The 26,926-nt window shown below is 45.1% G+C and overlaps 1 protein-coding gene across 4 annotated transcripts in view; it reads left to right on the top strand.

Annotated features, from left to right (window-relative positions):
- FLT3 (fms related tyrosine kinase 3) overlaps positions 1-26,926 on the top strand; it is a 103,634-nt gene that overhangs the window by 63,929 nt on the left and 12,779 nt on the right. For 3 of the 4 annotated variants that reach the window (XM_021929518.2, XM_009191689.3, XM_021929521.2), the window contains 11 exons: positions 6,083-6,186; positions 7,341-7,449; positions 7,707-7,885; positions 8,994-9,100; positions 9,187-9,319; positions 9,410-9,514; positions 14,673-14,783; positions 15,706-15,859; positions 17,943-18,025; positions 19,402-19,529; positions 24,320-24,442. In XM_021929518.2, the coding sequence (XP_021785210.2) occupies positions 6,083-6,186; positions 7,341-7,449; positions 7,707-7,885; positions 8,994-9,100; positions 9,187-9,319; positions 9,410-9,514; positions 14,673-14,783; positions 15,706-15,859; positions 17,943-18,025; positions 19,402-19,529; positions 24,320-24,442 (1,336 nt within the window). The remainder of the gene's footprint in view (positions 1-6,082; positions 6,187-7,340; positions 7,450-7,706; positions 7,886-8,993; positions 9,101-9,186; positions 9,320-9,409; positions 9,515-14,672; positions 14,784-15,705; positions 15,860-17,942; positions 18,026-19,401; positions 19,530-24,319; positions 24,443-26,926) is intronic. The other variant, XM_021929520.2, reaches the window with a different exon arrangement.

The raw sequence follows: 26,926 nt of genomic DNA, 5'->3' as shown, positions 1-26,926 counted from the left end.
ACTAGGGCTTGCCTTTATATGTTTACATTTTTATAACTTTCTAGCCGTCCTGGTGTCCTGGTCCTGATAAAGGTTTCCAGGATATTTTACCCATTCGTTTGTATAATTTCGTATCTCTACAGACTTAATTACAAATACCAAATCTACCTTAGCTTTTTCCGATTTCACGGGAAAAAATAGGAATGGGACTGTTGTAATTACTTAGTAACCTCTTCTGAAACCTTCTCCTTAGCCTTGCCTAAGCCTGATGTTTTCCTTGTTCCTGAAATATTTAATTTTCCAACTCTGTGAATCTAGGTTTTGCCCACAGTAGGCACTAACCGAGTGCTTACGGGGTAAACAGCTGTGTGGTGGTCGTTTGGGTTCTGGGTGGGGAGCCAGCGTCCTGCTCAGAAGAACCACAAACTGAAAAGCAGGCTGTCACATGAAATGAGTGACACACAATTACAGAAGATTATGGAACCTGGGAGAGGAGCTTTTTTTTTTTTTTTTTTTTTTTCCTATTTTCTGAAGGAGTTGAGCCTTGAGTATAGACAGAAAGGAGGGAAAATGAGGGAAAAGTTTGAGTCTAGTGAAATACCAGCAGCTCCTACCTAAATCCCGTTCCTGTTCACTTCTGCAGTCTGAGACAGCATTCCTGGCTGCAGGTCTTCCCAAGACCCCACTCAGTTGTGAGTTATTAACCATATCTTATGAAGCCATTCTGCGAGAATAAAAGATCCTTCTTTGAGTTCTTATCATGTGCAAAATCCTATAGGTGCATTACCTCATTTAACCCTCATAATCCCATTTTATGAAATGTGGGAATTGAGGCTAAATTACTTGCCCAGTCACAGAAGGCAAAGCCAACACCCTTTATTCATTCTTTTTTTCTGAAATTGCCTTAAAAAAACACCATAATTCCGCCTCCAGAGATAACATTGCAGACTTTTTCTATGTAACCACCATGATAGAAACATACAATATGGATCTTTGTATAAACATGAAATAATGTACCATTTGTAGTCTGATTTTTCACTTAAAATATATCATGAGCATCTTTCTATATTAATAAGTATGTTGTTATATCTACCTTATTGTTTTAATGGCTGCATAGTATTCCACTTTTTAGAAATTTTTATTTTAACTCCTGTTGATGAGTATCAACTTTACTTTTTTTCCTTTCTCTTTCTTTGACGTTTTTATTTTTTTATTTTGTATTTTTATTTATTATTATTATTTTTTTAGATGGAGTCTCACCCTGTCGCCCAGGCTGGAGTGCAATGGCATGATCTTAGCTCACTGCAACCTCAACCGCAAGCGATTCTCCTGCCTTAGCCTCCCGAGTAGCTGGGATTACAGGCGCGTGCCACTGCGCCCGGCTAATTTTTTGTATCTTTAGTAGCGATGGAGTTTCACCATGTTGGCCAGGCTGGTCTTGAACTCCTGACCTTAAGTGATCCTCCTCCTTCAGCCTCCCAAAGTGCTGGGATTGCAGGCGTGAGCCATCGATCCCAGCCAAGAAACCCCTTTTCTTAGTTGTAACCAGAACGCATCTTCTTAGGCACCAAGATACTGTTTCACTGTAAACTCAAATGTCCTGACATCCGTCTCCTGTCAACTGGCCATTTATAGAAAACCCCTAGGTGAAAGAGGAAGCTTTGCATCTCCCAATCAGCGTAACTGGTTAGTCCCCTTGGAATTCCCATGGGGTCAGGACACAGTTGTCATTGTAGTTGTCATTGTTTCCAGGGTTAACTGTCATAAGCACGAGGAAAGGTAGTTTAAAGCGATCTGGATATTCAGTTTTGTGTTCCTGCTATTTATGTGACCAATTTCCTACCTGGTGTTTGTTCAGAAGAGTGAAAAATATTTCAGGTGCTCTCTCTTCTAAACCGTGGCAAACCACACTCTGTTAAGACAGCACAGAAGACTGAGGAAGAAAAACGTTTATGAAACATTTTGCTTTGGTCTGCCTCATGAGAAGTAATTGTACTGGTCATTTCTTTTTCCACTGAATTGACTGGTGTCTCTGACATGGTGCCTGGTGAGCCACACTGGCTTTATTATCTCCTCTTTTCTCCTTTTTCAGGGTCTTTGGCCATAGTCCAGAGAGAATTACACTTTCCCTGTTAGAAGCTCACGTCTTTCTTCTCTTGGGCCACTTCCATGCCAGCCTCTTCCACACTGCCTTCCTGAGGTCGGGCACCGGCATGGAGCTCTGTTTCCTCTTCTCCTCCCTAGGGTCGTAATCTGGCTTTCCCCTGATCTTTCTATTGTTTCCACTTCACCAGTGATTTCCTCCTTTTTGTCCAGAAATAGGTCAGGATAAGAAATTCCTCTTTTTTACTTCTTTAGACTTCTTGTTAACAAAGTAAAACAAGGTTAAACACCTTATTCAATGCTCAGCCTTTTTTTTGAGTCTGGGTCTTGCTCTGTTGCCCAGGCTGGAGTACAGTGGCTCCAGCGATTCCCTTACCTCGGCCTCCCGAGTAGCTGGGACCACAGGTGTGTGCCATCGCACCCAGCTAAATAAAAAAAAAAAAAATCTGTAGAGACAAGGTCTCGCCATGTTGTCCAGGCTGATCTTGAACTCCTGGGCTCAAGTAATGCATCCTCCTCGGCCTCTCAGAGTGCTGGGATTACAGATGCGAGCCCCTGCACCCACCCAAAGGTCAACCTTTAACTGCCTGAAACTTTCGATAGGTCAGAGAGATGAATTCTCTCATTCACAACACACAGTCAGAATTACCTTGGCTTAGGAGTTCAGGGCACAGAACATTGGTGTCACACAAACATGGGCTCAAAAGCTGCAATTACGCAGTGGCATTTTGTGGATTTTTTTGGTAGAGATGGAATCTCACTAGGTTGCCCAGGCTGGTCTCAAACTTCTGGCCTCAAGCAGTCCACCCACCTCAGCCTCCCAAAGTGTTGGGATTACAGGCGTGTTTTGAGTCTTGGGGACCAACTGGGATTCTCTTCCCCTCTTTATCTTCTGTATCCAATCCAGCCCCTGCCATTTCTTTTTTTCTGGTGCCTCTTGGGTTTGCTCTTTTCTCTCCTTTCCCATTCTCTTACATTAAACAACACTCCTCTTGTCATGCTCCAAAACCTCAAATCTGAACTTTTACTTCTCCTATCGCAGAAACTTCCCACACTCTAACTGCTTATTACCCCTCTACCTTCGCCACCACATTGTGAATTCTGTGAGAACAGAAACCCAGTTTTTTGAATTTGCTGTTGTGTCCTCAATTTCCATCACAAACACGTTCTAATATTGACAGTTGAATGAATGAATGAATGAGTTCTTGAATTGCTACGACTGCCTTTAAAATTCCAGTTAACTTTTGCTGCCATCAGCAGGTGAATATAAAACACTGTTCATAGGCCAAGGCACCGTGACTCATACCTGTTATCCCAGCACTTTAGGAAGCCGAGGTGGGAGGATGGCTTGAGGCCAGAAGTTTGAGACCAGCCTGGGCAACATAGTGAGACCCCATCTCTACAGAAAAATTACATAAAATAAAATAAAATTAAGGCTAGGTGCAGTGGCTCATGCCTGTAATCCCAGCACTTTTGGAGGCCAAGGAGAGAGGATCACACGAGGTCAGGAATTCAAGACGAGGCTGGCCAACATGGTGAACCCCATCTCTACGAAAAATACAAAAATTAGCCGGGCGTGGTGGCGTGCATCTGTAATCCCAGCTACTTGGGAGGCTGAGGCAGGAGAATCACTTCAACCCAGGAGGCAGAAGTTGCAGTGAGCCAAGATCGTGCCACTGAACTCCAGCCTGGGTGACAGAGTGAGACTCCATCTCAAAAAAAAAAAAAAGTTTTATTGCAATGCTCAGGGCAGTACGCATTGTTATAGAAAATAAGTAATTTGTATTTTTTAAATGTGTAATTCATCCCACCACTTTGGGAGACTGAGGCAGGCAGATCACGAGGTCAAGAGACCGAGATCACCCTGGCCAATATGGTGAAACCCCGTCTCTACTAAAACTGCAAAAAATTAGCCAGGTCTGGTGGCGGGCAGCTGTAATCCCAGCTATTCAGGAGACTGAGGCAGGAGAATTGCTTGAACCTGGGAGGCGGAGGTTGCAGTAAACCGAGATTGTGCCACTGCACTGCAGCCTGGGCGACAGAGTAAGACTCCGTATCAATCAATAAATAAATACATAAATAAAATAAGTAAATAAAATACTGTTCATGATATTCTGCTCCCGTGAGAGGCTTGCTGTTCCTCCTCACTGTGGCCCTATGACTTCCTGTCTGGCACCTTCAGTTGCTCCTTTGTCTCCTCCTTGGATGCCTTTTCTTTTGCCCTCTTACCAAAACCAACTCATTCGTGAGGATCCAGCTCGAGCTCTACCTCCTCTATGAAGCCCCTGAATCTTTCCCACCAACACAGACCTCTGCCTTCTTTGATCATCTGCTGGTCTTCAGCTTTAACGATTCCACTTGTATGGATCCTGTCTACCCACCCAGTTTAGGTATCTTTGAAGATAGCTATACTTTTTAGGTCTTTTGCATCCTCCACACTTCTCATCTAAAGCTGCGTCCACTCTGACTCGTCTTCCTAACCTGCCAGGTGGGGTCTTTTTGTATTTTAAAATTTAAGTAGGCTAGGTCGGGCATGGTGGCTCATGCCTGTAATCCCAGCACTTTGGGAGGCCAAGGCGGATGGATCACAAGATCAGGAGATCGAAACCATCCCGGCTAACACGGTGAAACCCTGTCTCTACTAAAAATTACAAAAAATTAGCTGGGCGTGGTGGCAGGTGCCTGTAGTCCCAGCTACTCCGGAGGCTGAGGCAGGAGAACAGCGTGAACCCGGGAGGCGGAGCTTGCAGTGAGCCGAGATCGCACCACTGCACTCCAACCTGGGCAATAGAGCAAGACTCCGTCTCAAGAAAACAAACAAACAAACAAAACAAAAAACTTTAAGTAGGCTATGTGGAGGTTGAGTTAGCTATCTTCGGAACAAGCCTTAGATATCTTTTTCTGTTTGAAGGGAATTTATTTTCTTTTTCTCCAATTTTGTTACTGTGAGTGCATGAAGGCATATTCAACAGCTCCTTGCGCCCCTGCCTCTCCTGCACCATCCAACATCTCACTGCAGTATCCAGCAACCCACAGGCCTGCTGGGCGTGGTGGATAGTCCCCAAGATCAGGTTATCCGTGTCAAAATATTGAGTGGTTGATGAGTTCTCCAAGTAGGCACTAGAGCCTGCGAGAGCACTCAGAAGTTTCTGCACAAGCTCAGTGGATTTGAGTCCTCATCATGGTTCATTGCTATGTAAGTCAAGGGTTGGTCATAGGTCCTGCCTTGGACCATCATTTCAGGAAGCAGGGCAGCTACAGCAGCAGTCCTCAACATTTTCAGCACCAGGGATCCATTTTGCGGAAGACAATTTTTCCATAGATTGGGGGTAGGGGTTGGTTTTGGGATGAAACTGTTCCTCCTCAGATCATCGGGGATTAGATTCTCATAAGGAGCACACGACCTAGATCCCTGGTATGCGCAATTCACAGTAGGGTTTGTGCTCCTGTGAGACCTAATTCCTCTGCTGCTCTGACAGGAGGCGGTAAAGCCGGCTTGCCTGCTACTCACTTCCTGCTGTGTGGCCCCGTTCCTAACGGGCCATGGACAGGTACCAGTCTGTGGCCAGGGGGTTGGGGACCTCTGAACTACAGGCTCCTCCACCTGCACAAGATCTGAGAAGTCAGACTCTCCAGAACAAGACGGGCAGGAACTTCCTTGTCTCATTGAGGATCTTCGGTCAATCCCAACTCTCAGTGGGCATATGACTCACATGGTGATCATCTTAAAATGCAGATTCTGAGTCAGTGATTTGAGATGGGACCTGAAATCTTGCAATTGTAACAAGCTCCCAGATGATACCAATGGCGATGTTGATGCTGCCTGTCTGTGGACCACACTTTGAGTAGCAAGGGTCTAGAATATGGACATCTCCTTTTCCAGTGAACTTTAGCAAGTAAGGAGCATTTCAAGGAAGACTCTTCCCATGCACACTGTCATTAGTTGCAGCATCTCTTGTAGCAATCAGGCTAACTCTGTCTTTAATTCTTTTTCAAACAGCGTATCCAAGTTTTGCAATCATAAGCACCAGCCAGGAGAATATATATTCCATGCAGAAAATGGTGATGCCCAATTTACCAAAATGTTCACGCTGAATATAAGAAGTAAGTTAAATTGCCAAGAATTTCATTTTTATTTTTTAATTCCTTAATTCTTTATTAGTCTTAACTAGGAAGAGCTAAGTAATGGCTTAGAAGGGGTACTACAAAACTGTGTTTGCATGCTAAAGTGTTTTGAAATTTTACTCTCATATCCACTGGCATCGATCATATATCTCTTTATTTTTTATGTTATTTTGTTTTGTTTCATTTTTAACACCAGGTCTCACTCTATCATGCAGTCTGGGGTGCCATGGCACAATCATAAATCCCCATAGCTTCAAACTCCTGGGCTCAAGTGATCCTCCTAAGTAAGCCTCCCACGTAGCTGGGACTACAGGCACGCTCCCCCATGCTTAGCTAATTTTAAAACCATTTTTGTAGAGAGGGGGCCTCCCTTTGTTGCCCAGGTTGATCTCAAACTCCTGGCCTCAAGGGATCCTCATACCTTGGCCTCCCAAAGTGCTAGGATTACAGGCGAGAGCCACTGCACCTGGCCGTATATCTCTTTCTGTGTGTATCCTCAGAGGCTGAAAGACTTATTTCAGTTTGTCTCTGAATAGGAATTCGTGTTGTGACTTTATTGATTTTAGTATTTTGAAAGGGCATGTTAAGGAAAGGCTGAAAGTCATTTTCTCTCTCATTTATTTGTTTTTAATAATTTTCTTTCTTTGGCTTACAAAACAATGAGAAGTCCAACTTCTTCTGAAGCTGAGAATCATTTTAAGGCATGCAAGCAGGTGGAGGTCTGTCCCTCAGCTCTCTCCAGGGGGAGGCTGGCAGTGGGAAAATGGTGTGTAGCAGAGAGGTGTCAACGCTGCCCAACCAGAAGGTTGCATGGCAAGGAGGAAAGAAGAAATTACCAGAGGTCTGGAGTCACTCTGAGTGACACATCCTCCCAGAAGCACAAACTGCCCTGGAGTAAATGGGTAGCCTGTACTGTAGGCGACTTTGAAACTATTTCCAGAAAGTACCGTGCTCCATGAGCTTATTTTATTTTATTATTTTCAGAGACAGGGTCTTGCTATGTTGCCCAGGCTGGTCTTGAACCCCTCGGCCCAAGTGATCCTCCCACCTTGGCTTCACAAAGTGTTGGTATTATAGGAGCGAACCACTCTGCCCAGCCAGTGAGCTTATTTCACACGTTTTCTTTTCTGTAGGGAAACCTCAAGTGCTCGCGGAAGCATCAGCGAGTCAGGCGTCCTGTTCCTCGGATGGATACCCATTACCATCTTGGACCTGGAAGAAGTGTTCAGACAAGTCTCCCAAGTAATAAGGACATTGATGTCTCTTATAATGGAAGAACATAAAACTCTGACATATTGACTCTTTCATGTACACAGTTTAAGAAGAAATGATGAAATATTTAAAATGCTAATGTTCTCAACCATAATTCTCAATGGTCATAGATTGTTTCTGATAGCTTATACTGGATGAATCTCTTTTAGAACTCGCTGCAGAAACCCTAACTTCCCATCTGATGACAGCTCACCTGTCTAAATTCTTTGCCATTTTGTTTTTTTCAGCTGCACAGAAGAGATCCCAGAAGGAGTCTGGAATAGAAAGGCTAACAGAAAAGTGTTTGGACAGTGGGTGTCCAGCAGTACTCTAAACATGAGTGAAGCCATAAAAGGGTTCCTGGTCAAGTGCTGTGCATACAATTCCCTTGGCACATCTTGTGAGACGATCCTTTTAAACTCTCCAGGTACAACAATTGCTATTGTAATACTCCACCATCAGGAATTCCCCACGAGAAGTTAGTCCCCATCGCTGACTTTTACTTGGGGAATTTTACAGGAGAGTATAGGGTCAGTGTGTGAGAAAAGGTTTCTTGAGTCAGGCAAGAATCCCCAGACAGACTGTTTCGCAGGTTGGGGCGGAGTCCTGCCTGTGCCCTCGTGACTCATCTGTCACCGTGATGGGCAGAAGCAGAAACTCCCGGTGTGGCGAATCTCCATGGAAAGATCGAACTTTAGAGACTCAGATTTTGTCACTTGGAGTCTCTGTCAGTTTCCCTTTTGATTAGCTTCCTTATTTGCCCTTAGCCTGCTGTTTTATAATTTTTGGTTTGCTTTTTAGAGCCCTCCTAAGTTAAACAATTCTGAAACCTGGCTGCCCACCCTAATAATTAGGATCACCAGCCTCACAAAACTGACTTCTCCACTTTTATGTGAGACCTTCCTAAAAGGGATATGAACTTCTTTTTTCTCTGATTTGTACATCCTGTAGGTTTAAATTCATGGTTTTTGTTGTTGTTGTTGTTTTTGAGATGGAGTCTTGCTCTGTTGCCCAGGCTGGAGTACAATGGCGTGATCTTGGCTAACTGTAACCTCTGCCTCCAGGGTTCAAGCGATTCTCCTGCCTTAGCCTCCCAAGTAGCTGGGATTACAGGCACCTGCCACCATGCCCAGCTAATTTTTGTATTTTTTTTTGTAGAGATGGGGTTTCACCATGTTGCCTGGGCTGGTCTCTAATTCTTGGATTCAAGTGATCCTCCCACATTGGCCTCCCAAAGTGCTGGGACTGCAGGCGTGAGCCCTCGTGCCTGGCCCAGATGTAATTCTTGTAACCCTAGTAAATGGTTTTAAAGAATGGATTCAGAATAATCTGCAATTTCTAGGGAGGAAATGTGTCCTTTACAGGGACATTGCCTGATTGTCTGTGGGCAGTAGAGTATATGCAGAATGGTTGTGAGGACTGACAATGATTATTACTGAAACAGGATGTGAGAGATTATAACGAGTTGTCCACTATTTATAAAGTTGCACAGGAATTCTGTTTCATCATCGCTGAGTGACACTCTTTGGTTGCAGGCCCCTTCCCTTTCATCCAAGACAGCATCTCATTCTATGCAACAATTGGTGTTTGTCTCCTCTTCATTGTCGTTTTCACCATGCTGATTTGTCACAAGTACAAAAAGGTAAAAGCAAAGGTAAAAATTCATTATTCTTTCCTCCATCTGCAGAACTGCCCATTCCTAACTGACTCATCATTTCATCTCTGAAGCAATTTAGGTATGAAAGCCAGCTACAGATGGTACAGGTGACCGGCTCCTCAGATAATGAGTACTTCTACGTTGATTTCAGAGACTATGACTATGATCTCAAATGGGAGTTTCCAAGAGAAAATTTAGAGTTTGGTAAGAGTGGAATGGGCCAAATGTTTCCACAGCATTTCTTTTCCATTGGGAAATCTTTCAAATGCACGTACTCACCATTTATCTTTGCAGGGAAGGTGCTAGGATCAGGGGCTTTTGGAAAAGTGATGAACGCAACAGCTTATGGAATTAGCAAAACAGGAGTCTCAATCCAGGTTGCGGTCAAAATGCTGAAAGGTACAGTATAGTGGAAGAACAGCAACAAAGATGCACAAAAATGGGAGGCACGGTTTCCCACCCATGCCTTCTTCTTTTCCATCCTTTCAAGTTACTATTTGCCATGTTTCGAGGCTAAAAATGGAGTGGATTGGGATGAGTGTCAAGCCAGTCATGAGTACAAAATTCAAGTCATAAATACAAAACTCCACCTCTTCTTCCACTTCTCTCTTTGTTTATTTTTATTTTGTTTTATTTTATTTTATTGAGATAGGGTCTCACTCTGTCACCTAGGCTGGAGTACAGCAGTGTGATCATGGCTCACTGCAGCCTCCGCCCCCTGGGCTCAGGCTCCTCAGCAGCTGGGGATACAGGCGTGCACCACCACGCGCAGCTGATTTTTGTATTTTTGGTGAAACGGGGTTTCACCATGTTGCCTAGGCTGATCTGAGCTCAAGCTATCTGCCCGCCTCGGCCTCCCAAAGTGCTGGGATTACAGGTGTGAGCCACTGTGCCAGGCCTATTTAGTTTTTATAGGCTTTGATATTTGGGGTTACAGTTGCCACAGGCAGAAGTTCTTTCTTCCGTCTGTGGTGGTGTTGTTTTGTTTTATTTTTAGAGACAGGATCTTGCTCTGTTGCCCAGGTTAGAGTTCTGTGATCATAGCTCACTGCAACTTCGACCTCCTTGGCTCAAGCGATCCTCTCACCTCAGCCTCACGGGAGTGTGCCAATACAATTGGCTAATTTTGTTTTTATTTTTTTGTAGAGATGGTGTCTCACCATATTGCCCAGGCTGGTTGCAAACTCCTGGCTCAAGTGAGGCTGTCTTGGCCTCCTAAAGTGCTGGAATTACAGGTGTGGGTTGAAACAGACTCTGGGTAGGACAGTAAATTGGGGCCCTTCGTATGCTCACTTCATTGCTCCATCCATTCCGATCTGGTGTCCAGCCTCATTATTGGCCTCCCCATTACCACCGCTGACTCAGCAAAAGCACCTCCAGCTGGCTCTCTTGCTAAGGCAACAGTGACCTCAAACCAAGCCTAATGGATATTTGTCAGTCCTCATTACTTGATTGTTCAGCATGAATTGATGCTGTTGACTCTTCTCTCCATCTAGAAACTTTCTTTGGGTTTTGTGTCGCCGTATTCTGGTTTTCCTCCCACCCCCCTGCCCTTCTCAGTCCTTTGTGAGCTCATCTTCTTTCATCCAGCTTTGGTTGCTGTGGCTGTTTTTGAAACACAGCCTCGCTCTGTCACCCAGGCTGGAGTTCGGTGGTGTGATCTCAGCTCACTGCAACCTCCACTTCCCAGGCTCAAGCCATCCTCCCACTTCAGGCTCCTGAGTAGGGGGAACTACAGGCTTGCGCCACCATGCCTGGCTAATTATTGTATTTTTGGTAGAGATGGGGCTTTGCCGTGTTGCCTAGGCTCCATCCAGCTTTTTAGGGAGCATCCCTGTAGGCTTGCTCCTGGACCGCCTTGCATTTCTGCTCCACACACTCAACACAGTCCATCCCCGCTATGCCCGTGATGTCCTCCCATACACCAGTGGCCCTCATGCTTGTATCTCGCTTCGGAGCTTCAGGTTCACGTATTAAATGTTTGGATGTCTCAAAGTTCCCTTTAACACAGTGTATCCAAGGTGAACTCCCCTAACCCTGGTCCTGCACCGGCGGTCCTCTCTGTGACTGGTAATGAATGCCAGTGAATAAATAACCACATTCTATATAGTTGGGCACACTAGGAACCCGTGACTTTTCCTTGACACCTTCCTCTTTCTAACACCCTGTGAGCCAATCCTATCAGGTTTCCGCTTAGTGTCTCTTGATTCCATCCTTGTCCCTCCATCTCTATTACCACCACCCTAGTTCAAGGCTCTCTCCTGGACGAAAGCTTCCAAAGCAAGTTCCTGTATCCACTCTTGCCTCCCTTTGGTTTCTCCATGCTGAGGTCCAAGTGACAGTGATGAAAGGCTAAGCAGATCAAATGGCTTTCCTACTTCGCATTTCCTCCACCACCCGCATGGCTGGGCCGCCGCCGCCTCCCCACCTCTTGTTCTCAGCACCCAGAGCACTGGCCTTCTTTCAGTTCCCCCAGCACTGTCCTCCCGCCCACTGTGGGGCCTTTGCACAAGTGGATCCTTCTGCTTCCCCTTCCCCTTTCATGTAGGTATCTCCCACTGCAACCTCAGATCTCAGCTTAAACACCACTTCCTCTGTCTCACACCACAGACAATATTGAAGCCCTTACAATGTGCGACGTTAGCTTTCTGCAGACTTTCCCCCGTAGAATCCGTCACCTTTGTCATGACATGTGTTTAATATCCAGTTGCTGTCCCATCTGTCCAGCAGCCCCTGTGCCTCATGAGGGCAGGGTCTGTGTCTGTGGTGCTGTGGCCTCTCCTTTCTCGACCTCTGCGCACTCTTTCACAACCCTCGGCACCGTTCTCCTCCCCCTCCACCATGGCCAGCTCCCGTTTTTCTTCAGGACTCAGTTTAGACATTGAATGCTCCTTTCCCCACCCCTCAAAGGCTAAGGTAGCTGTCCCTTTTGACCCTACAGAACCCCTGCATTCCTTTGCCAGTTTGCATTTTTTCTTTTCGTTTTTTTTTGAGATAGGGTCTCAGTCTGTCACCCAGGCTGGAGTGCAGTGGAGTGATCATAGCTCAATGCAAGCTTGAAGTCCTAGGCTGAAGTGATGGTCTGTCCATGGCCTTTCCAGTAGCTGGAACTACACGCATGCACCATCACGCCCAGCTAATTTTTATTTTATTTTATTTTTAAGTAGAGATGAGCTCTCGCTATTTTGCCCAGGCTGGTCTCAAACTCCTGGGTACCAGCAATTCTCCCGCTTGCCTCAGCCTCCCACGATGTTGGGATTACAGGCCCACACCTTGCCTGCCATATTGCATTTATGGCACTGTATTGTAATGGCTTATTTACTTCTCTGCCTTCTCCAGGAGACTCTAAACTCCAGGAAGACAAGAGTTGTGTCTTGTTTATCCTCATTCCCCAGCGTCTAGGATATTGGCTCTTACATAGTAGGCCCTCAATAAATACTTATTGAATGACTGAATGAAAGAGGTAATAGTATATGAAAGTGTTTAGAAGAAGCAAAGCATGCCAAAAAATATAAGATATTATTTTAGCCATGAGGAATAGGACATGAACAAGTGAAAGCCCCGGATCCCTGTCCAGCGTGAAGCTGAAGACACGATGTATTCCGGGGTCCCAGTGCCCACAGGAAATCCCACCCCAAGCCAAAATCTTGGAAACAAGGATACCCCTGAGAGCTTGTCCAAGCCAAAATAGAGGATGTCAGCACTGGAGAAGCTGCTATACAGGTTAGGATGCCCTCCTGCACAAAATAATGGAATCTGGAAATCGAACCAAATCTTCACTGAATGTAAAGAAGAGTTACTATATCTGGAAGAAAAAATCCGTTCACAGAGGGGTGGTGCCTGGAGCCTGGAGAGGGAAGTCCAGAGACCCTGCCCTTGCCCCTGTGGCTGCCCGGGCTCCCCTGACCAACTGCACATCAGCCACAATGACAGGACCCCTGGATTCCGTGGTGACTTTCCTCGCACTGTGCTTCTAAGCCAGGTTATGAGCACAGTTTGCTGAGCCCTCTAGAATTCTCCCTAGAGAGAGAATGCATTGGCCAACCAATACGTTCCAGCCTGCTTGGCAGTTTTATTTCTCAATGTCAATTAATGGGTCTCTTGAGCACTTGGTAGTGGGAATTAGTTTTCTTTGACCTCCTCCCATTGGACTTGCTGGCAAATCTAATGTTCTAGACCTGAGGGCCACGGGTTAGAGTCAGCCACACTCATGACACTGCTATCTTATCTCTCTCTGACTGCAACAAATCCAAGAGTTCAAACAAACAAAAAGCGTATTTCTCCCTTCTGTTAACTTATACTGAGGAGGAAAAGCATGTGTTGTTATTTTGTTTGCTAGTTTTGAGGGCCAACTGTAAGGATTTTTATTTTGGTAGGTAGAGGAAAGTCCTGTTGAAAGCTGCATCACCAGATTCAATATTTATACTATAGCCTTTGTTTTGTTTTGTTTTGTTTTGTTTGAGACAGAGTCTCACCTGTCACCCAGGTTGGAGTGGTGCAGGGGCTCGATCTCGGCTCACTGCAACCTCCACCTCCCCAGTTCAAGGGATTCTCTTGCCTCAGCCTCCTGAGAAGCTGGAATTACAGGTGTGCGCCAGCATGCCCAGCTAATTTTTTGTATTTTTAGTAGAGACACCATGTTGGCCAGGTTGGTCTTCAACTCCTGACCTCAAGTGATCCACCCGCCTCGGCCTCCCAAAGTGTTGGGATTACAGGTGTGAGCCACTGCGCCCAACCCTATACTACACTCTGAATTCTGCCTTAGGCTGAGCATGGTGGCTCATACCTGTATTCCCAGCACTTTGGGAGGTGGAGTTGGGAGGAGTGCTTGAGTCTAGGGGTTTGGACCAGCCTGGGCAACATGGTGAGACCCCATCTCTACAAAAAATAAAAAAAATTAGCGGGGCATGATGGTCTGCGCTTGTAGTACCAGTTTCTTGGAGGACTGAGGTAGGAGGATCACTTGGGCCCAGGAGGCAGAGGCTACAGTGAGCTGAGACTGCGCCACTGCACTCTAGCCTGGGTGACAGAGTGAGACCCTGTGTCAAAAAAAAAAAAGAAAAAGAAAAAAAAGAAAAAGGAGAAATTCTGTCTTAAAGCACAGGATATTGTTTGTTTATTGATTTACTTATTTATTTATTTTGAGATGGAGTTTCACTCTTGTTGCCCAGGCTGGAGTGCAATGGTGTGATCTCAGCTAACTGCAACCTCTGCCTCCCACGTTCAAGCAATTCTCCTGCCTCAGCCTCCCAAGTAGCTGGGATTACAGGTGCCTGCCACCACGCCCGGCTAATTTTTGTATTTTTGGTAGAGACGAGGTTTCACCATATTGGCCAGGCCAGTCTCAAACTCCTGACTTCAAGTGATCTACCCACCTCGGCCTCCCAAAGTGCTGGGGTTACAAGCATGAGCCACCACGCCTGGCTTTTCTCATAATTTTGAATTTAAATAAATAATGCAGAATGACTCTGAGCTGAGAAAATTTTTAATTTATTTAATGACATAAAATTTGTATTTCACTTGAGTTTTATGTTTTTAATGCTCCTTTCTTTGGCAGAAAAAGCAGACAGCTCTGAAAGAGAGGCACTCATGTCAGAACTCAAGATGATGACCCAACTGGGAAGCCACGAGAATATTGTGAACCTGCTGGGGGCGTGCACGCTGTCAGGTAACCCACTTCCATGAAAATCACCTCATCAAAAAGACTGTAGCCTGATGACAAAGAGGATGTTTGTTCTCTTTCTCTTTTTAATTCTTTGTCTTTTCTCAGTCACAGTGTGAACTCTCAAACCCAAGTGAAATTAGACACTGAGCACTCTGTAAATCAGAGGGGTCAAAATAAAGAATGCCTCATTCACCTGCTTTGTCAGGATATATTGCATAATTCTCACCTGCTTAAAACAACAACAGCAACATTGCAAGTACATTTGGTGGTGTCTGTGCTTCTCCCCCAGCTTGGAAGCTGGTGCACAGGCGTGGTGAGAGTGGTTACAGAGCCTGGCCACTGCCCCAGTTGGGCTGCTGTCAAATACGGCACAGCCCAGCTAGGATATCAGACTTTACTTTCCCAGAATTCTCTGGGGCATGCCCTCTGATCCTCTCTCTTCTGCCTAGAAATGCCCAAATGATGTGCCCAAGGTTCATTCTTTCTGCAGCAGCAGGCCTGGGGCTGGTACTGAAAGAAAGGAAAAAGAAGAAAGTGAATCTGAGAGAGGACTGGGAATATATTTCTCTCTTCTCAAGCAAACTGCAAATTAGCATATAGTTACCAAGTGTTTGCTTATAATACACAGCTAGAACATTACTTTCAGTTGCAAACTGGAGAATCCGGGAGGCCAGTGGTATTGGTGAGGCCACATGTACAAACAAAGGCCACAGAGAAAGTCAAGAAGATGATGCTTTCCAAAGGAATTTGAGCAAAAGCTGAAACTGAATTTAAAGTATAAGAAGAGATAGGCTCAGAAAAAGTTGTACTGTCCCCAAGTCAGTAGAGAACTGAGCCCTCGTAAGAGTATGTTGTCTGTTACATAGACTTCTGAAATAACAGTTTGCTTTGTGTATGCCTATAATTGAAACTGTAACTATTTCAGGACCAATTTACTTGATTTTTGAATATTGTTGCTATGGTGATCTTCTCAACTATCTAAGAAGTAAAAGAGAAAAATTTCACAGGACTTGGACAGAGATTTTCAAGGAACACAATTTCAGTTTTTACCCCACTTTCCAGTCACATCCAAATTCCAGGTAAGAGGCTGGGTCAGGGTTTCATAATTACACATCATAGAACGTAGACAAAGTGTGCTGTTCAAACACTTCGTTGACCAGTTTTTAAAGGCATGGTGTGGTCTGTGGGTCCTGCAACCTAGAGATTTCCTGAATCTTTGCTATAGTTTCCCTGTTGACATGGAACAATGAGCCCCGTCCCTTTCCTTCAGTACAGTTACTATAGCTGAGCTAGCCTCTTTCCACCCATGCCTGCATCACACCCTAGACGCCTATTTAGTTTGGGGAAAGGTGCATTATTCAGTCTTTCAGGATACCTGGTTGCCTCACAGGTATTGGTAGAAAGAATGAAGACTTTTTCCAAAGTCCTTAACGTATTCAAAGAGAATAGCTCAGGTCCTGGGACTACTGCGCAGGGGAAAGCTGAACTGAAATTGGATTCTAAAATGTTAGGATGGATTGATTGACACGTGATGGGGACACAGTAAAGTAGCAGTAACCCTGTCTCCGCTCTATGTGTATCCTCCGCATCTGCGGGGATCCTGAGAGATGCTTGGTCCTGCAGGGATTTATTGCTTTAGCGGGCATAAGTGAGGGCTGTAGGAGTTTGCTGGGATCTCCTCCTCATCTTTGAACTTTCTTGCTAAGTACTTGAGCATCATGGCTTTGTGCCTTGGAGCATTCTTTTTTTTTTTTTTGAGACAGAGTTTCACTCTGTTGCACAGGCTGGAGTGCAGTGGTGTGATCTCGGCTCACTGCAACCTCTGCCTCCCGGGTTCAAGTGATTCTCTTGCCTCAGCCTCCTAAGTAGCTGAGATTACAGGCACGCACCACCATGCCCAGCTAATTTCGTATTTTTAGTGGAGACAGGGTTTCACCATGTTGGTTAGGCTGGTGTCGAACTCCTGACCTAAGGTGATCCGCCCACCTAGGCCCCGCAAAGTGCTGGAATTACAGGCGTGAGCCACCGTGCCTGGCCGAGCCTTGGTGCATTCTTATTTCCCTACCTGTGTGGAAGCTCTCCCTTATTCTGAAGGGTATTTGTTTGTCAGAGACTTCTTTCTTTACCAGGGGCTTTTTAGGGATACATTTGAGAGTCCCACCTTTGTTTTCTTAGAATGTAAGTTTTAGTGCAGGCCTCTGGCCTTCAAGGTCTGACACAGACACCCAGTGTCTTAAAGCCACCAGGCTCCACGGAGATTCCCATGCACATTCGTGTGCAGCTGCCCTTAACCCGTGCAGGCCTGTCACACCAGTCCTCCCCTTTACACTCGTTTCTCAGCTCATTGTCTGGAAATGAGAACTCTGTAAAGCCACTCACATTCTGGAACAGTGGGGCTTATCCTACCGAGTCAGATGTGTGTGACCAGCATCCACTGGTCAGTACTTAGCCTCTTTGATTCATTCTGTTCACAGGAATATTAAATACACTGAAATTATTCCTTTTGGAATATTTGTGGTCTGAAAGCATGAAGCCATTTCCTAAAGATATGTAAATTGTCAATTGAGTTAAACTCATCTATTGGAATACATTGAATCATGATCTATTCATAATTCCTACAGAGTTCCTCAGGGAAGAACTTTTATATACTTTAAAAGAGATTTGTATTATTGCTATTTATTAATTTCACAGTAAAAAGAAATGAGCTTTGCAAAGGCAAACTGGAAAAAAGAAGGATGGTGAAACGCTTACAGGACTCTCAGGAAGATCTGTATTATGTGAGGGAAAGTGGGCTGAGTTCAGACACCAAAGAATGAGATCGATGTGAGTCCTGGTTCCACTCGAATCATATTTATCTCACGTGCCTAATTTCTCTTTTATAAAATGCCACCCATCTTGTAGGTTGTGGCAAGGATTGAGTGAGGTCCTTTTTGAACTGTAAGATTCTCTGCAGAAAACAGGGATTACTTTTATCTTAGACTGGCAAGCCCAGTTACACAGATGTTTTTAATGTACACAAAAAATGGACAAATGGATGGTGTGCTTTTAATTTAAAAGTCAGTTTATAACTGGAATCCATTTATTTGATGAATTATATTTTAAAAATAAAATGTCTGCTGAGAAGAAGAATGTAAATAATGAAAAAACAAATTTTTTTAACAGCATGCCTGGTTCAAGAGACGTTCAGATACACCCGGACTCGGATCCAGTCTCAGGGCTTCATGGGAATTCATTTCACTCTGAAGGTAATATTTTATTCTAAGTAGTAGCACTTTAAAATGGAAATGAATGCCAAAGTTTTATGTTAGCTATTTTTTCTAAAAGTGTGTAAACACAAAAGCATTTTAAAATTTGTTAATTGTCAGATGATAGTTTGTATAATGTAGATTTTACGTCAACATTCAACTAATAAACACTGAGGACTATTTTATTTGGTCAGATTATTCATTTAAAGTCATATACTGATTAGAGCCATCTTATTACCTGAGAAGTGGAAGAGATAATGAGTTCCGAAGTTACATAGAACTTGGATTAACTTCTGCTTACTTCGCTTTCTGACTGGATGACTTTGGACAAGTTATGTGACCACCAGAATCACAATTTTCCTATTTACAAAATAGGCCTAACACTACCTTCCTCACAGGACTGTTAGAAGGAGTAAATGAGGGGCTGGGCGTGGTGGCTCATGCCTGTAATCCTAGCACTTTGGGAGGCCGAGCCAGGCAAGTCACCTGAGGTCAGGAGTTCAAGACCAGTCTGGCCAACATGGCAAAACTCTGTCTCTACTAAAAATACAAAAATTAGCTGGGTATGGTGGTGCACGCCTACAATCCCAGCTACTTGGGAGGCTGAGGCAGGAGGATCACTTGAACCCAGGAGGTGAAGGTTGCAGTGAGCCGAGATTGCACCACTGTATTCCAGCGTGGGCAACAGAGCGAGACTTTGACTCAAAAAAAAAAAAAAAAAAAAAAAAAAAAAGGAAGGAGTAAATGGAAGAATATGAAATGTACAATACAGTTTATAAAATGGGATAGATGGGCCAGGCGCGGTGGCTTATGCCTGTGATCCCAGCACTTTGGGAGGCCGAGGCGAGTAGATCACAAGGTCAGGAGATTCTGGCTAACACGGTAAAACCCTTTTGTACTAAAAATACAAAAAATTAGCATGAGCCTATAGTCCCAGCTACTCGGGAGGCTGAGGCAGGAGAATCCAGTTGCAGCGAGTCGAGATAGTGCCATGGCACTCCTGGGCGACAGAGTGAGACTCGTCTCAAAAAAAAAAAAAAAGGAATCAACGCTTAATTAATATTAATTCCTTTCCCACTGTGACAGCCCTACCTAGTACAAAAGGGAAGTATCTAAAACTCCTGACTAATCAATCAGGAGGTCATCGGTCATCAAAGCAATTCCAAAGTTTATCTCTAACCAAAACAAGTTTCCAGTGACCCTTGGTAAGCAGAGTAAACAGGTCAGCTCTAATGCTGCTGCAAAGATAATGCCATAGCTTCATGTGTATGTCTTAGCACCTCACCTAACTCTGGCTAGAATAACCTCCCCATAGAGATTTAATAAGACAACTTCTTAGGGTTTTGGCAAAAGTGAAGACTGGCTCTATTTTACAGATGAAATTGAATATGAAAACCAAAAAAGGCTGGAAGAAGAGGAGGACTTGAATGTGCTTACATTTGAAGATCTTCTTTGCTTTGCATATCAAGTTGCCAAAGGAATGGAATTTCTGGAATTTAAGTCGGTACGCTCCTTTTAAAGAAAAAACAAACCAAAAAAAACATTCGAAAAGATGTGCTTATATATTTTTTCTTGTTTGTTTTAACTCGTATCCCTTAAAGTCTACCTTTTCTCCCCCGTTCGCTGTTGGAGTCACCTAGAATGTTACCTTGGCTCTTGGCTAATTGTGGTAGCATAAAGGCTTGGGATCCCCTGTGAGGTCATGGCTAGCACAGCCCTCCCAGCCTGCACAAAGTCCCCTGAAACTTCCCGGGCTGAAGGCGGAGATAGGAAGTCCTCAGAAATCCTTCCTCAAAACAAAGTATGGCATTGTCAATCCCTTTCTGAACAGCTGTTCAGGTTGTGCCCTGCATGTGGGCATTCACTCAGGGGATGAGTGGAGGCTGAAACCCAGCCAGCCACCCTGTGTGTCTTTGTCTAATTTGCACCCTACGTGCTGTGGGCTGGCAGCAGCTCTGTAGGCTCACTGCCTCCTCTGTTGCTAACCCCAGATCCATTCAGGCTGTGTTGGTAAGGCCCTGGAGCCTGCCGTGAACCATGGTTTCTACCCCAATTTTACTTTCTTTTTGAACTGCCTTTCCGCCCACTGTTCTCTGTGATTTCAAACGTCTCTTGCCTATAAGCAGATCACAGCGCGCCGTCTGGCTACCTTCCTTCCTCGTTTGCTTGCCTTTCATTACCTTCTCTTTATTTCCCAAAATTCTTCCCCTTCATTTTTCTTGCAGTCTTCTAATCTCCTCCTCCTCTTCTCCTCCACTTCCTTCCCCTTGCCTCTTCTCTCCTCTTTTCTCTCTGAATTTGGAAAGACTACTTTCAGTTGTATTTTGTTTTTTTCTTTTCCTTTTCTGGAGACAGAGTCTCGCTCTGTTGCCCAGGTTCGAGTGCAGTGGTGCGATCTCAGCTCACTACAACCTCTGCCTCCTGGGTTCAAGCAATTCTCATGCCTCAACCTCCCATGTAGCTGGGACTCTGGGCGCACACCACCATGCCTGGCTAATTTTTTGTATTTTAGTAGAGATGGGATTTCACCATGTTGCCCAGGCTGGTCTTGAACTCCTGAGCTCAAGCAATCCACCTGCCTTAGTCTCCCAAAGTGCTGGGATTAAAGGCATGAGCCACCGCACCCAGCCTTTTTCCTTTAAAAATTTACTGTCTCAGTCAGACGTTCATGGTGCGTGTCTGTAGCTCCAGCTACGTCGGAGGCCAAGGTGGGAGGATAGCTTGAGCCCAGGAGTTGGAAACTGCAGTGAGCTAGGATCGCACCACTGCACTCCATCCTGGGTGACAGAGCAAGACCCTTTCTGTAAAAAACAAAAAAATAGGTGGCTGGGCGCGGTGGCTCACACCTGTAATCCCAGCACTTTGGGAGGCCCAGGTGGGCGGATCACGAGGTCAGGAGATCGAGACCATCCTGGCTAACACAGTGAAACCCCATCTCTACTAAAAATACAAAAAAAATTAGCCGGATATAGTGGCAGGCGCCTGTAGTCCCAGCTACTTGGGAGACTGAGGCGGGAGAACGGTGTGAACCCGGGAGGCGGAGCTTGCAGTAAGCCGAGGTGGCGCCACTACACTCCAGCCTGGGCAGCAGAGCGAGACTCCATCTCAAAAAATAAATAAATAAAGAAATAAATAAATAAAAAAAAAATAGGCTGGGCCCAGTGGTGTATGTCTGTAATCCCAGTGCTTTCAGAGGGAAGCCCAGGGATTTCCAGGCTGCAATGAGCTATGACTATACCACTGCTCTCCAGCCTGTTTATTCAAAATAATAATGAAATAAGCTTAAAAGCAATAATAATACAAGTTTTTAAAAATTACTGTCACAATAGTATTTCCCCACCTCTCAACTGCAAGGCCCATTCTTCTCTTCATTTTCCCCACCTGCTGCTTGGATTCTTCTTTCTCACGCATCTTGCCCACCTCAGTCTTTCTCTATTTCACTTACACATCTACAATCCTGCTTTCACAAGCTTTTTTTTTTTTTTTTGAGACAATGTCTTGCTCTGTTGCCCGGCCTGGAGGGCAGTGGTGCAATTTCAGCTCACAGCAACCTCTGCCTCCCGGGTTCAAGCGATCCTCCTGCCTTGGCGTCCCTAGTAGCTGGGGTTACAGGTGCGCACCACCACACTTGGCTCATTTTTTCTATTTTTGTGGGGACAAGGTTTCACTATGTTGGCCAGACTGGACACGAACTCCTGACCTCAAGTGATTTGCCCGCCTCAGCCTCCCAAAGTGCTGGGATTACAGGCGTGAGCCACTGTACCTGGCCCACAAACATCTTTACAGATGTGGGAGAGCACCTACTTAGATTGTCTGACCTGGTTTGCTGCCCATAGTTAAGTAAATACTCAAACCACTCCCAACTGGTGGTCAAGGGCACTGCTTCCCCTTCAACCCCAGGCTTGTAATACTATGAATTTTTGAAGAACATCCAGTTTCTTAGGCCCTCTATCCTTTTATCTTCACATCAGGCCTCCCCTTTGAATCATGCGTGTCACTGTCCCCTGCTTGTCTCTCACCCCCGCCCTGATACTCCTCGGGTACCCCTCAGTTTACTCTATAGGCCCTTGACTTCATCAAACATTTGTTGAGCCCCAGCTACATGCCAAGCACTGTCCTAGATGCTGGAAATACAGAGTCAGTTATGATATGACTCCTGGGCTTGAAGATCTTATGAATGACAGGGGAGACAGAGATAAGCAGACATGCAAGTCAAAGATGACACAGAGGCCGGGGACGGTGGCTGAGGCCTGTAGTCCCAGCACTTTGAGAGGTCGAGATGGTGGATTGCTTGAGGCCAAGAGTTCAAGACCAGCCTGGCCAACATGGCGAAACCCCATCTCTGCTAAGAATAAAAAAATAGCTGGGCATGGTAGTGAACGCCTGTAATACCAGCTACTTAGGAGGCTGAGGCATGAGAATTGCTGGAACTGGGAGGCAGAGGTTGCAGTGAGCAGAGATTGCACCACTGCACTCCAGCCTGGGTAACAGAGTGAGACTGTCTCAAAAAAATGTTTTAAAAAAATTTAAAAAGTTTAAAGAAAACAACACTGTAGCGTGGTAAGTGTTGCGATTGAAGTAAGTTCTGGGAACCCAGGGGAGGGATCTGCACAGCAGACCTGGCTAGGGGAGGGGGAGATGCAGTGGAAGAGGCTTTCTGAAGGAGCGCATGCTTCATGCTTGGACTGATGGAGGTTTTTGAAGGAAAAGGAAAACCAGCAGGGAATGTGGAATAGGATAGGGAGCATCGAATCAGGAGGAGGTTTTTTTGGATAAAGGTAATGAGTTGGACATACTGAATGTGAGGTGCCTTGGGCAACCAAGTAGAGCTTGGTCTAGCAGACACTTGGACACTCCTGTCTGAAGCTCAAGAGAAGTGTTTGGGTTGGAAATAGGGATGTTGGCAATGGTAGTTGCATCCCTAGATTTGGATGAAATGGCTTGGGTGAGGGTGTGGGATGTGAGGATGCAGCCCTCAGGAGTGAGAGTAGGCTCATGCACAAAGCCCCTGAGGGAGACAGGAGCCGGCAGAGCAGTGGGGAGAAAGCAGGAGTGAACCATGCACAAGGTTCCCAGAGGAAGGACCAGAAGCGGGAGGGGCTGGCCACCAGCAGCAGACACCACAGGGAGGTCCCGTCAGATCGACACTGGGTGGGTGCCATGTCAGTCAGTGCGGGCTTTGGCCAGAGCAGCTTGGGCAGACAGGCAGGAGGAGCAGGCAGGTTGCAGACCTGGGGGTGAAGTGGGCAAAGTGCAAGTAGATGGCACTGAAAAAACTGGGTATGGAAGAGGGAGCTCTAGAGGGGCTGTGGCACAGGGCTGCTGGCGTTCATGGTGCTTCTTCTTCTTTTTTAAAGATGAAAGAGTGTACATTGGACCTTTGCTGCTAGTCCCTGTTCCCCTTCAGATCTTCCTTAGTAAAGTTCATTTTCTTGTGAGACCCCTTTGATTAACATCACGACATCTCTCAGCTCAGGGACTCCTAATTCCACTTCAGTAAACCTCTCCAAACTCATTTTTAGCTTTTTGTTTTTCCGATTATTTCCTTCGATATTACTCCATTTATTCCTAAAGCTATTTTCCAGTCAGAAAAGAGATGCTAGCCAGGCGCGGTGGCTCACGCCTGCAATCCCAGCACTTTGGGAGGTCAAGGTAGGTGGCTCACCTGAGGTCAGGAGTTCGAGACCAACCTGACCAACATGGCAAAACCCTGTCTCTATTGCAAACACAAAATTAGCCAGGCGTGGTGGCACATGCCTGTAATCCCAGCTACTTGGGAGGCGGAGGCAGGAGAATCGCTTGATCCCAGGATGCAGAAGTTGCAGTGAGCCGAGATCACGCCATTGCACTCCTGCCTGGGCAACAAGAGTGAAATTCCATTTCAAAACAAAAAGAAAAAAAAAAGAAAAAGAAAGAAAAAAGATGCTATTTCTCACACCCACAATAACAGTACTGGAGGACAGCCTCTGAGACTCCCTCTGGAGGCTCAGAGGAGGGCCCCTGTTGGGGAGCCTCTCACTTTTGCTCAGAAGCTGCAAAAGATTCGCTCTTCTTTGGCCTCCAGGGATGCTTCAGAAGCTGCACAAATAACTGCAGCCACCATAGCTGCAGAATTAGGTCTCCTATGTTCCCTTTGTTTGTTACACATCATCATGACCGTTCACGGCACGGTCCAGTAAAGATAAGAGGCCTTCTATCATTGGTACCTCCTACTGAACTTGAGCCTAGAAGAAAGATTGCACTCCAGGATAATATACATCACAGTAAATAACACTCCGGTGTCATTCTTGACAGTGTGTTCACAGAGACCTGGCCGCCAGGAACGTGCTTGTCACCCACGGGAAAGTGGTGAAGATATGTGACTTTGGATTGGCTCGAGATATCATGAGTGATTCCAACTATGTTGTCAGGGGCAATGTGAGGCTGCTATTTCCTACTTATTTTTATGCTGCTATTTTGTGTTTTGTCGTTATCATGGTAAACATCTGCACTCACTGTGGTGCATTTTTGATTAATGGTAACATCAAAAAACCCTCACAGCAGTCTGCTTGCTTATGCTTAAAAGGTTTTTCTGCAGCTTCAGGGAATCTTCCATCTATAATAAAAGCTGAGCAAAATAGCATCACATCTGTCCTCGGGCTAGCTAGTCAGAGTAGATCCATTAGGGGCCTTTGAGTGCAATCCTCACTTTAAAAAACCCCAAATCTCAATGCTTGCACTCACTTCAGTTATCCTAGCTATAAAGTGACTATTGAGTTATGTTTTCAATTATGTGAAAAGCTAATCGTCACAATAAAGCCCTTCAAAACATAGATAACACATAAATACATACAAAATGTTAAAGCTAAATACTTAAATATGAATTAATGAATATTTGTCATCCTTTTACTGTTAACACAGGAAGACCTAAAACATGAGTGAATTGCCAGGGTGCGTTGGTTCACGCTTGTAATTCCAGTACTTTGGGAGCCTGAGGTGGGCGGATCACGAGGTCAGGAGTTCGATACCAACCTGACCAACAGGCGAAACTCTGTCTCTACTAAAAATACAAAACATTGGCTGGGCATGGTGGCGTGTGCCTGTAATCCTAGCTGTTTGGGAGACTGAGGCAGGAGAATCACTTGAACCCAGGAGGTGGAGGTTGCAGTGACCCAAGATCGCGCCACTGCACTCCAGCCTGGGCAACAAGAGCGAAACTCCATCTCAAAAAAAGAAAAAAAAAAAAAAAAAAAGAGCGAATTGACTTGGTAATAAAAAACTAAGGACAGATGTGTTTACAAAAAGAACTATTAGAAGTAATAGATGACAAAATTGTGTAGTTGAAAATGTGTGTTTTTAAAGAATTACAACACCTGGCTTGGTGCTGGTGGCTCACACCTTTAATCCCAGGCACTTTGAGAGGCCAAGGTGGGAGGATTGCTTGAGACCGGGAGTTCAAGACCAGCCTATGCAACATGGTGAGACACTCAACTGTCTCTATAAAAAATAAAAAACTAGCTGGGTGTGGTGGCACCCGCCTGTAGTCTCAGCTACTTGGAGAGGCTGAAGTGGGAAGATCACTTGAGCCCAGGAGGTCGAGGCTTCTGTGACCTATGATCATGCCACTGCACTCCAGCCTGGGCAACAGAATGAGACCCTGTCTCAAAAAAGAATTCCCTACTTGTGAAATAATAATAATAATATTAAATGCTGATATAGTACCTACTATATGCTAAGCATCTAGGTGCTTTATGCATATTAATTCATTTATTCCTCAGAGTACCCACTTGGAAACTGAGGCACAGAAAAGTAACTTGCCCATGGTTACACACCATGCGGACTTGAACATGAATAGTCTGAGCCCCGAATCTGTGCTCACCCCTGTGTTGTAGTGTCTCCCATGAGGGTTTTGCACTTACCTCATAGCGTTGATGTGGGAAAAAACCAATAAAACCAACATGAAAGCACCTTGTCCAGGGTGAACATCCAGTAAATGCGAAAAGTCAAATTAAACTGTATTCCCACCAGAATCAAATAATCGTCTTAGTTGATTTACAGTCTACTCCTAGTCATCATAGACTGCTCATATGTAGTCATTCAGTTTCTACCCCACCAGCTGGCTGTCTCTTATGTGGGAAAGTGAATTCCATTTGGAACCACAATTAATTTCTTTAATTAATCAAATTAACCAGACCTGCCGGCTTGAATCAATAGCTCATCAGTTTGCATACATTTAAAAGAGGGTTTACTTGGCAGATTAAGCATGTGCTGATTAAACGTGTGCTGTGAAGGACTCCTCAACCCATGTAAAAGAAAATCAGTACAGCCAGGCACAGTTGCTCACACCTGTAATCCCAGCACTTTGGGAGGCTGAGGTGGGTGGGTCACGAGGTCAGGAGTTCGAGACCAGCCTGGCCAACATGGTGAAACCCCGTCTCTACTAAAAATACAAAAATTAGCTGGGCATGGTGGTGCGTGCCTGTAATGCCAGCTACTCGGGAGGCTGAGGCAGGAGAATTGCTTGAACCAGGGAGTCTGAGGTTGCAGTGAGCTGAGATTGCGTCATTGCACTGCAGCCTGGGCAACAAGAGCAAAACTCCGTCTCAAAATAAATAAATAAATAAATAGAAAGAAAATCCGTACAAAGCTCTGCCCCAGTAACCTACCCATCTTGTGTCTTGATTCTAATCTGATACTATACTAAGTCAAAACCCCCTTTCATGCTAGTGGAAATTATTAAAGCCACAGAAGCCAGACTGTTATCATTTCTGGAAGTGATGACGTGGGCTCCCCTCCCGACATTCTTTTGGATGACATTTCCACTAAAGGTCTTCCCAGAAATGCTTTAACAGAAGATCTCACTAATTCACCAGTACCCACTTACCCCTAGGCAAGTAACTGGCTATTCCTTAATGGAAAGTA

The sequence above is a fragment of the Papio anubis genome, chromosome 15 (assembly GCF_008728515.1).
Source record: "Papio anubis isolate 15944 chromosome 15, Panubis1.0, whole genome shotgun sequence".
Classification (NCBI taxonomy): domain Eukaryota; kingdom Metazoa; phylum Chordata; class Mammalia; order Primates; family Cercopithecidae; genus Papio; species Papio anubis.
Note: the sequence above shows the minus strand (reverse complement) of the source record. Positions and strands in the feature narration are given on the sequence as shown.